At 40.9% G+C, this 13,406-nt stretch overlaps 1 protein-coding gene across 4 annotated transcripts; it reads right to left on the bottom strand.

Annotated features, from left to right (window-relative positions):
- Nucleotides 1-733: 733 nt before the first annotated feature.
- UBA3 (ubiquitin like modifier activating enzyme 3) lies at nt 734-12,384 on the bottom strand. Of its 4 annotated transcripts, none has more exons than XM_027895126.1 (18): nt 12,341-12,384; nt 12,182-12,223; nt 9,370-9,490; nt 8,362-8,442; nt 7,499-7,581; nt 6,860-6,940; nt 6,182-6,225; nt 5,827-5,891; nt 4,863-5,018; nt 4,639-4,741; nt 4,045-4,158; nt 3,508-3,561; nt 3,034-3,070; nt 2,873-2,954; nt 2,272-2,372; nt 2,089-2,152; nt 1,926-1,980; nt 734-1,510 (listed from the first exon to the last, which is right to left on the bottom strand). In XM_027895126.1, the coding sequence occupies exons 1-18, from the start codon at nt 12,358-12,360 to the stop codon at nt 1,422-1,424; spliced, it is 1,392 nt and encodes a 463-aa protein (XP_027750927.1). In that variant the 5' UTR covers nt 12,361-12,384; the 3' UTR covers nt 734-1,421. The 4 variants fall into 4 exon arrangements, with proteins under 4 accessions (XP_027750927.1, XP_027750925.1, XP_027750926.1 ...); XM_027895124.1 differs by having other exon boundaries at nt 12,330-12,378; XM_027895125.1 differs by lacking the exon at nt 12,182-12,223 and having other exon boundaries at nt 12,330-12,363.
- Nucleotides 12,385-13,406: the final 1,022 nt, after the last annotated feature.

Raw genomic sequence — 13,406 nt, 5'->3', positions numbered from 1 at the left:
CCGCGGGCTCGGCTCGGGCTGAGGGGAGCGCAGGGAGGCGAAGGGCGGCCCGCGCAGGCGCTGCCGGATCCACGTCGCACTCGGGCGGGGCTGGGCCCGGGAGGAGGAGCCGGAGCCGCCGGGACCCGCCGGGAAGGGGCGGAGGGTCCTGCCCTGCCCTGCCCTGCCCTGCCGGGGGGGGATGTTCGGCCTCGGTCCTGCCCTGCCGCCTTCCTGCCCGCGCCTCCAGCTCCGCCGGTAAACAGAGTTCCTGCTTCCCAACGCTCCCTTTCGGCTAACGAAATCACTCGCCGGGATATGGCAGAGTCGCAGTCACAGGATGGTTTGGGTTTTGGCCTTAAAGCCCATCTCATCACATCCCCTGCCATGGGCAGGGGCACCTTCCGCTAGACAAGATGTTCAAACCTGGCGTTGGACACTTCCAGGGATGGGGCAGCCACAGCTTCTCTGGGCAGCCTGTGCCAGGGCCTCCCCACCCTCACAGCCACGAATTCCTTCCTAATATCTGGCCTAAATTTTCCATTTCAATTTGTACCCATTACTCCTTGACCCACAGTTGATAGTTTAACAGATGTAAAATTTAAACACTGTTAACACGTAAAACCAGAATTCAGATTGAGATACCCAGAGCTGCTTAAGAGATGTCTCTGACCAAAGCAGCCAAGTGATGCCCTACAATTTTCAACTGAGGCTATAAACACTCTTGAATGTCCACAGATTGGTCACAAACTCGGGTGTCTTTATGATTTTTATTAATAAATACCTGAACAGCACCAATGACATTTGAACATAATCTTGCAATGCTGTGCATGGTGGCTGCCTGGGGACAGTGAGGAGACACGTCTGTCTTTTCACGTACAGCTGATCATTTTGTACTTTTGTGTTTCTCATAAACAGTCATCTCTTCCACACTTGAAACCTTTCATAAAATTGATCAAATCAGTATCTAATAAGAAGAAAATGCTCATTTTAATTTACTGCCTCTTCTGGTTTAAGGTGACTCAGCAAGTCCAAAGGAGTGCTGCTACTAAAAACCAGATTGCTGTGGTTCCATTTAAAAGGTCCTTTCTTTGCATATACGTATGCATACGTGTTAAAAAAAAGACTTTTAGCCACCTTGAGTTCCACGTGTCTGAAAGTACATTAGCATGAACATTTTGACCAAAAAAAAACGGGGAAAAGTGTATTTCTATACATCAGAGATCTGTACATGAATAAGCATTTATACAAATATAATCCACCAAATATTGGCTTCTACGTACAAATTCCGAAATATGGTGATTTGTTTGGATTTCCTAACCTTCAACCATGCTAGCACTTACAGGAACATTTCAGGCTGCTTTAACACCCACAGAGTATATTTGTTTTACAAGGTGGGCACAGATTTGTCTTGCTGTATTTGCACTTTACTTATGAATAAATTAAGTGGTAAAGTGAAGCTTGAACAACATAGTCTGTGGTGTTGTAACATCAGCAACTGCAAGCTCTTGGCCATCCACAAGTCCCAGTTCTGAAATAGAAAGAAAAGTTTAATTAATTTAATTAAACCCATGACTCCAAAAGTCATGAATGCTATTTCCACGTACCATAAATATGATGAAATAAAGCTGCAACCAGCTCACTGGCTAAATGAATAATAATCTAATTTAACCAGGAAACTAACAGAACTCGTCAAGAAATATATATAAAACTGTACTGAATTATGTTTAATTTACAGCAGTTTTCTGCTTGCTTTGTTGCAATTTTCTCTGCACCCACCTGCAATTCACCTTTAAACAATTCATATACCTGAGAAAGGTGTATTGCATGTAAAAGGACAATGAACCACATTCTACTGCACAGTGCAAAATAAAGCTAAATATCCATACAGAGGGATGGAACTGACTCTGTAACCTGAATATCTACATGTGACAACTCCATGATACCTTTTAGTGTCTTGGAAAGATTTGGCCTTGTTCGTTCTTCAATTGAAGCTACTGTCTGCAAATTAAAAACAAACAAACAAAAAAAGTCAAAGATTTCCTTTCAAGTTCCGAAAAATAAATTAAAATACATTAATATAAAGATAATTATTAATGTTCAGATTACCTGTAGATAAAGTGTTTTGTTTCCCCCAAACATAGTTGCTGTGATTGCAGGAGATTTCATTTGCCTATATATAAAACATTAAAAAAAAAAAAAAAGAACAAAACAATCAGGTAAAAATACATTTACAGATTATCTTTTTGAAACAGTAAACTACCAAAAACCTTGGCACAGTTGCACACTTACAATGAAGCATTATTTGTCAAGTAATCCAAGACCTCCTGCAGTTTAGCTGATGGGGAAATCACTATGTTTTGGGGAAGCTGGCTGCAAGCTGGACAGTTCTCCTACAACAGAGAATACATGTTATGTTAGATACTATTCTAGAAATCCTGCCAATAATGTCTCAAAAGTGTCTGTGCTGTGGGTTTAGATTTCTAAAGTTTTAGCTCTAGAAATATTAATACTGTTGCAAATACCAATGACAAAACCCAATTCCTCATGAAGTTTGTCAATGTTTGACTGACCCTCAACAGCAGCCGAGTATTTATGCATGACAAATTTCATCTGACAAAAAAATCTAACACTACAAACCTTCAAATCAATTGTCACAACCTCTCTTTGAGAAGATTCGCTTATGAGTCATCTTAAATGTGCACGTCATTTTGTATTTCTACTCTGTAGAAGTAGCAGACTGGTAACACTGTAGACTCCACTTTTAAAACTTCATACCTATTATTTTTCGGTGCTAGGGGCCAAGAGATTCAATACTGGGGTTCAGAAATACACACAAACTGCATAAATAAAAATCAAGAAAATGACCCTTCGAGTTTTTAATGGCACTAACCTTCCTTTCAGCTTCAAAGGTGTATGTGTACAATCCATCCACATCATTAAACACCAAGTAGTTGTTAAGAGGAACATATGCACTGCAATGACAAACAGGTTAGTGTTGATATATGGCATTGTGCTGGAAATCATGTATGTTATGAATAAGAAATTAAATACCTTGTGGCTATTTTAAAAACTTCAGTGGCGCAAACAGCTGGAACGAGGAAAAAAAAACCCAAATCAATTTCTTCACCTTCCAGCTCTATCAGACATCAGTGCACACAGTTGTACCAAAGAAGTGACAAAAAAACCCCAACTTTAACAATATTTCGTAAGAAAAAGAAGTATCTGAAGGCAGCTGTAGTTCTGTGCATTAACACCACAGATTTGGCACTAAGCCTATGTACTGTGTTTCCCCATGTTTTTTCCCAGTCTCAAATGCTTTTGCCCACTCCCATATCCAAACACGAGCTTAACATTTATACAGTCACATCCACTTTCTCTACAGAAAAAAGAAATGAGACTGTTAAGAAAAAATCAGACCCATTTTAAAAATTACTATTATCCTCCCCGAGTTCTCGATTACAAATTTTTGTTCTACAAAACTCTCAAGTCGGTCAAGCAGAAGTGAAATGAGCTCTTCCACCATACCTGCAATTACTGCATTTGTAGAAGCTACTGCTGGAATAATTCGTTTAACCACCCCTGTAAAAACAGAAACACAGCTCTGTTATGATTAAATGAGTGTCAGCATTCTGCACTTGCATGTGGACAGAGGCATGGACAGCAGTGAGGACCAGATGCCATAGTCTTAACCAGCCTAAACTGGCATAAAATGTTGCCACTGCTAAAATCACATCCTTTTGTTTCCTACTCTTTGACCCAGCAAAAGTGGTCATAGTGTAATGTAAACTGTGGAGCTGCTCCAGGTTAAAAATAAAATGGCAAAAAGAATGTTCAGTTTTGTCCCAGATAAGTTACCCTGATTTATCACAAATGCCTAAACATCTGATTCATCATAAAAATATTTGTGCTGGCACAGGAAATGAGCTGCTTATTTCTGGTTTAAGGGAGAAAAGAATTATTTCTTTCTCAGCAGAGTTGCCAGCTTAGTCTTAACAAATACAAAGAATGCCAATCCAGTCTAAGTGCAAATGTCACAAACTTGGTGAAATGCCATCCCCTTACCTTGGGTGAGTCTGTAGGTAACACCTTTAATATTAAATTGTGATGCTCTTTCTAAAGACTTCTGGTAAATCCACTGGATATGTTCAGGGTCGTCTCCATCCAATGCAACACCTTCTACAGTAAAGTTAAGAATTTACAGGTAAGTTGCAATTACCAAAGTTCTTCAGAAATACAGCATTCTTACTGTCTAAAAAAAGTCCCTTTGTTTTCACTGGAGTTAAAACAAATACCCCATGAAGCTTTTAAAACTGGACACTTTGAATAACTGAAATATCATTTCTATAAATATCTTCAGTTGTAACACACCTTATACACAAACTATCTTAACTGCACAGATTTATAGAGCTATTGCAGGTTACATTTTAAGTAAGGAAAGAAATTGTGCAGTGTGAGAAACACATGAGCAAATATGGAACTGGGCAGCAAGTTCAAGGAGTGAAAATCCAGCTCGGAGGAGGCTTAGATTCAACATGACAATGAGCTACGTGAGGTTAAGAGGTAGGATTGTTTTTTTTAGAAGTAGCTGAATATTCCCAACTCAAGTTACTTAAAAGGAGAAATGGCAATTTAGCACCAATGTAATACACTAATTACCTCCAAAAGGTTGCTCCTTTGGCCACTGCAATATCCTGACATACTCAATACAATGCTCTGGCAATCTGGGCATGGATGCAATAGTGCACATGGGAAAATTGACCTGGTTGGGCAGGGGAAGAAAACCAGAAGAAACCAGGTAATACACTATATATAGCACCAGGAAAAGAAATCAGCAAATCAGAGGAACAGACAAAAAATGGAAATATCACTGGTTGAATTACCTGTGGTGGATAAAGCTCAAGTGTGCACTCAACACATGCTGTCATACCAGGAATGATCACACGAGCGTTTCCTTTGAAACCTTCCGTCCCTCCATCTATCAAAGGTATGATGGAACTTGGATCCAGTACCCCATCATCATAATGTAAAAAGGACATCTAATGAACAGAGGTAGGGGGGTTGTTGGTTTTTTGTTTGGTTGGGTGTTTTAAACAAGTTGCAGGAAGAAAAAGACATCCTAAAAATTTTATTCTTAATGGTGCACTGTAAGATTGAAGGCTTAATATACGGTTTATTTTAAGGGTGCACAGTATATAAAACACTACTTATTTGTCAGTGCACAAGACTCTCATCTATCACCTTCACCCTCCACCTCCTCCTCTGATAAATGCTGTTATTTCCTTACAGTATATCAGAACAAATGGTTGGTTGGTATAAAGGATTTGGAGGTTTGATTCTTGGTTTGCTGTTTTGTTTTTTTTTAAATACAGGTACATACTCCAGATCCTTGTTTTGTAAACAAACTCACCATGATAAAACTACCTAGTTCAGTGACCAGCCTTCTAGTCACTGAACTCTGTAACACTGCAGCTCCAAAAAGATGGCATTTACAAGCTGCAGCACAAAAAGCACTGTTTGGGTAATGAAGACAAAGTTCACAATGGGAGCATCCAGAGAAGAACTTCCCTTCTTATGACTTTCAGAAGCTGACTGCACAAGGTCACAAACAATGCAATCTAACTTTGAAATTACCCCTGCAGGGCACTGCACAAATGTTGGCTAACAGTCCTCAAGAAAAAGGCACTGCATTTCACCCTGTTTACAGAAAGAAAACAAATAGATACAGAAAGCTGTGAGCTTCAACAGCCCTCATTCATTTTAATGACATGTTCTACAAAAGCATGTTTAAGATTAGTTATCGATACCCAAGCAATAATGAGGCTTTAAAAAGATTGAAGACTTTACCAGCATGCCATTTATCCATCTTCTTGCAATTATAGAGTCCAGCCCACAAACAATAATATGGAACTCTAGAGGGAAAAAAAACATTAATTAAATCTACACTAAAGCACATTTCTGAAAACAAGCAAATATTCTGTCCATAACAGTCCAGAGACAGTGACTATGGTTTAACTATCTCCCCTAGATTACCTGTATCACAGATGTATTTAAATTTTATTTGTTACTTCTATTTTCAGTATATTGTAGAAGACTATAAGAATTAGCAATCTAACTCCCAGGAAAAGCAGTGAGCAGCAACAACTGCAAGGTTCCCCTAAAGCACCTGTGGGTGTTTGGCAGGCACACAAATTCCACTTACGTCGATAGAAGCTTTCATCCATGTCTTGGATCTTTTTAAAATATCTGAATGTAAGCCCAGTAAAGGAATATATTTATAGTTAAGTTTACTGTTTCCTATTTTCTAAGCTAAGGCCAAAATATCATCTAATTTATTGCTATAGTTTTACACAAGACTTTTTTAAAAAAACTATGGGATTTGAGATTCAAAATTCCCACAGATGCAGCTGTAATATCTGACAAAACAAGTAAGAGACACAACGTAATAGTCACAAACAGGAGAAAGTTCAGTAGGCGAAATATTTAGGAAGCTCAAAGCATGTGCTCTCACAAAGTCCCCTATCAGTAAGTGCTGCTCTAAGTTTATACACTCATGTCTCCTACCAGTAAGTATTCAAAACACTCTAGTGTATAAACCTGTAATTCCAGTATCTCAGTGAAAATTACAATATTGCGTTTGAATAAAAACACTCAGTGGAAAAATACAAAACAGCTTCTTAAAGCTGAGCCTTTCCCATGCATATTCCCTGGATGCTAATGTCGCTGAGGAAGAATTCTCAATCACCAGCTGAATGAATCCGTTCTTTATTGTACAGAAAAGAGAGGATGGCAGCAAAATACTTCAGATACTCTTACCACCTACAGAGTTTTCTAGGATTTTTGAAGCCTTCAGGGCCACTACTTCTCTACAAAAGGATACGGTACAACAGCACAGTTGGGAATGCGGCTGTTCAGGAATTCTGCTGCAACTTCAGCCTTTGGTCGCCCCACGTCCTTCGGTCTGGGAAAACCCAAGCAATTCCAAACGTGTTATTTTAGCAGATTCAACCTCTCCAGTCTCTATGCATTGCAATACCAAATTAAGTGATTAATTGTGACTTTAAGACAATTTATTGACATGATAACATTAAAGCGTCCAACCCAAAGCGTTCTGTGATCCCTGTAAAGCATCAGATACGAGATATTGAGTCACCTGAATATGTCCATGTAACTACAGTTATCAGCATCAAAAAAATCCAACAATTTTTCACTGTGCTTAGAAGAAAATGGCACTAGAAAATCTGAGGTTTCACTCTGTGTATATTATTTTTTGGTGTGACTTTTTCCATTAGCTCTACTGGAATGGTAAGGAACAAAAATTTTCTTCCCGCTCAAACTATGACACCACAGATCCCAAAAGAAGTTTAGCAACATTTAGTTTATTCTGAGTCCTACTGTCATTTGAAGGTTCAGTAATCTTTAATGACATCTTGTCCAACCACAATAATGATCATTTTCATGTGTTTTGTTTAGGTACATTTAAAAAATTCAGAAGCTGAACTGTGAAAACAGCACTCACCGAAACAGAAACTGTCGATTGAGGTTAGAGACATCTATAGTGTCCATGTCAATAACATGGATCTGCCTGAAGCCAGACAATGCCTGTGAAAAGAGAAGGTCAGCTTCGTTTAATAGGAAATCAAAAGCTTGCAGAGCTCCAGAATTCATTCCATGTGCCAAAAAAACCCCAAGATTTAGAGGAACAATCGTATTTGTTCCTCATTCCCTGTGCAGACAGGTACATGGCCATTGCTGGGCTGTTAGTGCTGGTATTTACAGATGGAATTAGTAACAGTTCAACAGTCAAAGACAATGTTCTACTGAAGGCAGTACTGCTTTATCCAACCTAATCCTAACACAGGGAAGCCAAGAAAACTGCAGAACACCTCCTGGTAATCTGTACACCAGGGAAATCCTGTGTTAGGTTTGGACTCAATGATCTTAAAGGTCTTTTCCAACCTAAATGATTCTATGAGTCTACGATTTTCACCACTGTATTCCACACAGTCCCTCCTTGTACCATCATGAGCGTGATTTGTTCTTAGTTTACTTTGTTTACATGGATCTGGTAATTAGGGACAATCATCAACATCAGACTCTCTAAGGCTGCACATGAACTTTTGGCTACACTCCATAAACAGCAGCATGTTGTCCCTCAGGACAAACTGAGAGACAGCTGAATAAATAACATGCAACATATCAGACTACCACCTTTCAAGCTTATTAACAACATTCTTCAAGTTTATGGTCCGTATCATCATCTATTTTACACATAATTAGAGCTTGGAAATCTAGTAGCTATATATATATAAATTATTATATAAATCCTCAAATTAAAAAGAGAAGATTCTAAGACACGAAGGGTGAAAACTGAGGAATTACCAGATTTTTCAGGAGTTCGCATCCTAATCCTCCTGCTCCAATAACTAGGACTTTACATGTGCTTAGCAAAAAATCAAGGGCCTGCAGAAGACATAAAAGAAAAAATTAATACAATTTGTCCTTTGCTTCATAACTCTTATAAACATGACACCATAAATTTTCAGTGCCTAGTGAGTTACAGATAAAGCAACTTTGTGTTTCCATGAGTAATTATATATTGGACTTTAATCAGGAGTTCCTACTCTAATTTATTAGAGTAAAGCAAGACCTTTATTGATACCAGTATTATCTTTATCACTTTTATTATTATTTGGCTTAAGGAAGAAATGTTTTCCTCCTTCAAATATTTCACTGATATACATATACATATATATATATATAAAATGAATATATACATAACTAAATACATCTAAACAGACAGGTAACATTGCTGGCCAAAAAGAAGTGAAATGTTTAACTATATAACTGCTTTCCGTGAACTGTTCCAGTACACCCCAGCCTCCAAGTAGTAAATAATGGAACAGTACACTGAAAAGATAATAGTAAAATACTTTCAACTGTAAGCTGTAAAACAAAATGTACAAAAAAGGAAAGCAGAAGAAATAATTAAACATTCTAAATTTTGCTTTTGCTTAGTAAACATCTTTCCCAGTTCTCCAAGTACTCATATTAACAGTAATTTCTTTAAGTACAATAAATTTCTCACTATATCAAAGTACTTAAAAATGGAAGATAAATGCTGCTATTTTTTACGTGAAACTCAAAGACAGAGCATAATTCATATGTTGTTATATATTTATGTATGATAACAGCAAGCTTGTAGTTGACAGCGTACAGTTTAGAAATACAGGCTTATAAAAAAAGCACAGTATGTTCACATCATTAAAATACAACCTTTTCATGCAGTTTTAGTACTCACACATTGCTGGTGGGTCAGTTAATTAACCTGTTTACATTACTTTGCAACACACACTACAGATTTTTTTATTGAAAGCAAGTGTTTCTCACTTGAGTGCCTGGCTCGAAATCGGGATGTGTGAATGGTCCAGATCGCTCGAGGAACTTCTTTACATGGTTCCAGCGACCTTCCCAGTCTCCAGTGTCCCCACACCCACCATCAACAGCCATTCTGCACAGAACACAGTAAATTCAGCTGCAAAATCATAGAGAAAAAGCCACACCTCCAACTTTTCTATATTAAAAAAACACCTCGATTATTGACCATTCATACAAATGCATCTGCATATTCTGCGTGTGTGTTATGCACGTGAGCATTTGCATGAGTGGGTTTTATTTGTGCAACTAGAAAGCAACAATATAAATATGCACAGAGGGGGAAAAAAACCCTCAGGCATTTCAATAAACCCATTGATTTAACTGCTACTAGTAAAAGTTGACCTGAAGTGAAAAAGGGTCTAAATACTTTTATTTCCCTCATATTTAAAGAGGACACAGAAAAAGAGCTTGTCCCTTTAGATTTTGAGGGTGGTTTTTTGATCTGTAAAGTCTTGTATACTTTTTTGGACTGATTTTTTAAGTTCATAAATTTAGAATTACCAGTATGTAACAGCAATTGTGAGGCACTGAATAAATAACAGTAACATGCCCCGACATTGTCCTCTGAATCTTCAGATTAGTTAATTTTTTTAAAGAGTGTTAAGAAAGACATAAATCTTGAATGCTCTTCACCCTCAGACGGTACTGTGTAATTTGGAATACCCCAATTTTTCAGTCATCCCTGAGCCTGTCAGCTGTAACAGTGCAAAAAGGAAAGTTTGTACTTATCTTCCCTTGAATTTTCAAGACACAATTTTACACAAAATACTCCAGTACCCTTTTTCTGCTTTTGCAGGTCACTTTTAGTAGTACGTAAGTATAAATTTAAACTGCAGAGACTCACTGGAATAGTTTAAAATCAGCTCTCAAGTAATTTTCTAGTGCAAGACCATCAGCTACTCCCCTTTTTAAATAGGAGCTCCACTCAATACATATATGATTGTGCTCTACATTAATACAAAACTAAACTTCTTATAAAAGAGCTTTGCCAATCCTGAGTATAAAAGGTTGTGCCACCATTGATAAGGAGTGTTATTTGCTTCCTTCTGTGAAGCCCTATGAAAAGCACTTGGCTAATAACTGTAGGGTAATATTTAGAATTTATCACAACTCCCTGTTGACTCGAAAATTTAGTGAAAACATCTAGAGTGAATTCCTTTCTCTTCACAGCATTCAGAACAGGGACAACACAGCATGTCCACAGTAACTTTAACCTACAGACAGCTGATTTTACAAAAAATTTTCAGTAACAGGGGAAAAGTCTAAACTGCAGGAATAAATAAATCATAATTCACCTGTTTTGGGCAGCTGTCCCTGGCCGGGGGCTGGAATGAGATGATCTTTAAGGTCCCTTCCAACCCAAACTATTCTAGGGTTCTGGTATTTTGACTGCAGACTGAACTCCTTCCTGATTAACTGTTGAGATAAGTTACTTACTATATGAGCAGTTAAGAGCTATAAAAATTATTTGAATTCATAAGGGGATTTTGACCCGAACTGCCCTTCTGTACCTTCTCCAGTTTTCACAATAATGTGGAAATACACATATTTCACACAATGGGAAATGGTGTAAATAAACACAACAGTCTGTCTCTGTACAGACCCCTCACCTGTTGTACACCAGGTTTCAGGATGTGCATTAAGCACCGATTAAGCAAATAAAATGGGTCAGTAGACATCACAAAACCTGCTTCTGTGGATATTAAAATTTTTAGCTTTTCTGTAAATGAGCGTAGAAGCTGTGTTTGGTGGCACTAAGAACAACTTTCCTTTATCCTTTTATACAGCCCCTATAAACAGCCACTGAGCAGCACCATTCCTTGTGTGTTTAAATGTGTATATCCCTTCATAAGTCAGGCAAAATGGTAAGATCTAGTTTCACTTTTGCAATTGTACTACAGTTTGATTTTTACAGGGTTGGACATTGTGGAGATCTGAAAAACATCAATAATTCAACCTGAGATTTTATATTTCAGAGCCTTTTTTTTTTTAAGTGTTTATCTGCTGTGCTGTTACAGCGTTACCAAGTATTGCGAGAGTTTAACAAAATTCTTATTTTAAATTTCGTTTAAAAAATCTCAGAGCGCCACAGTCCTTACACACCGCCTTAAGCTCAGACTTTTCCCTGCCACTTTCACGCCTCCGAAGCTCCATGCTTTTCGAGGGACTCGGCATGCACCCCTCCCATCCAACATGCCCAGGGAATTTCCGTGACCCTCACCCGACACACACATGCACTGCCTGCGAGCCCAGCGCTCGGGCAGGCCGGCTTTGCGATCCCTGGCAAGAGGGGCACGGGCAGACGGAAGGGAGCAGCTAAGGGATGGAAGCAGATGATGCTTAAGATTTCTCAGCCTTAGTTTTAAGGCAGGTGCGTGGAATTTAGGAGGCCAACTGTTCCGCGGCCTGAATTCTTTTTTTGTTTTTTTTTTTTTTTAAATTTTCAGCCAAAAAATTCAGCCACCTGCTTCTCAGCCTGGAGGCCTTTCCCGCTCCCCGGCCGGCAAGGCAGCTCCTCCCCCCGTGCTGTCCCCAAGCTCCTCAGCGCACCATGCCAAGCTGCGAGCCCCTCCCGGCCGGGCTCCTCTCTCCCCCAGCCCCTGCCGTTCGAGCCCTGCCCCACCTGTGACATCCTTCCTGGGGCTCCCTCCTCCCTGCCCGCGCCTCCCCCGTCCCTCACCTCCCGCGGGGCTGCGGCTCTCCCTGCCCTGCCCTGCCCTGGCCCCCGCCCCGCCAAGCGCTGCCCCCGCAGCCCCGCACTAACCCATCCGCCAGCAGCTCCTCTAGCCTCCTTCTTTTCTTCTCCCTAAAAGAGAGAGAATAAAAGAAGGGTCAGTATCGCGCTACAGAGACCGGGGAGGAGGGAGGGGGTTCCCCGGGCGCGGGGCGGGGGCGGCCGAGCACACACATACAGGGCACTTACGGTTCCTCACCATCCGCCATAGCTCCCTCTGCTTCCCACAGTGCCCCGCGCGGGGCGGGGCCGGGGCCGGGGCCGGGCCCGCGGGGTTGTTTCCTGCGCTGGGGAAGGCGGGAGGGGGCGATAATCGCGATAATCGTCCTGGCGACACGGCGGGGGGACCTCTGCGGAACCCCTGAGCCATGAGATAAAGGCTCCCGCCTCCCCTGCCCGGCTTGCTCCAAGCCCTGTCCAGCCGGGCCTTGAACACTTCCTGGGATGCGGCAGCCACAGCTTCTCTGGGCAACCTCGCCACCCTCACGAGGAAGAATTTCTTCCTCATGTCTAATCTAAACCTGCCCTCTCTTCGTTTGAAGACAATCCATCGTATTCTATCACTCCAGGCCCTTGGAAAAACTCCCTTTCTTGTAGGTTCCCATCAGGTACTGGAAGGCAGCAATTGGGTCACCCATAAGCCTTCTCTTTTCCAGGCTGAACAATCCCAGTTCTCTCAGCCTTTCCTCATAGCAGAGATGTTCCATCCTTTCGATCATCTTGGTGGCCTCTCACCCAGGAGGGCATTCTCAGGGCACCTTAGAGGCTGGAGAATGACGAGAGACCAAACGTGGATGTGGGATCAGCCTGGGGCTGGTCACTGCCCACCACAAAGGCTTTTGCCTCATCAGCACTCCCTGGACAGAGGCCTGACAGGCTCTCCTGGGATCGTATATAAATAAACCAGAACTAGGGAACAGCGTCTGAGCACAGGATGGGAAGCAGACGAGCAGGACTAACAAGGGTTGTGCTCAAGCCTTGGCCTCCCAAACTTTAGAAGCAGCTGCCAATGTCCTGGCTCACCAGTCTGCACTTTGAGAAGGACTTTGATGTCCGCAGCAAACCCGGGGTGTTGTGTGGTACTCTCGTGGTGGGTGAAGTGTGAAAGCCTGAAAGCCCAAGGGCTCCAACACGGACTGCTGGTATCGAACCAGCATAGCTGCTGTCACCAACCTTCGCCTCCAAAGGTACAATCACCCTGTTGCCGATTTTAGGAGCTCTCTAAACACAGACACAGAGTCTAGTTTAAGAAGGA

This window comes from Empidonax traillii, unplaced genomic scaffold, assembly GCF_003031625.1.
Source record: "Empidonax traillii isolate 1590-97213 ecotype Southwest subspecies unplaced genomic scaffold, ASM303162v1 scaffold450:size721730, whole genome shotgun sequence".
NCBI classification, from domain to species: Eukaryota; Metazoa; Chordata; class Aves; order Passeriformes; family Tyrannidae; genus Empidonax; species Empidonax traillii.
The sequence above is the reverse complement of the archived record's forward strand: the minus strand, read 5'-3'. Positions and strand labels throughout refer to the sequence as shown.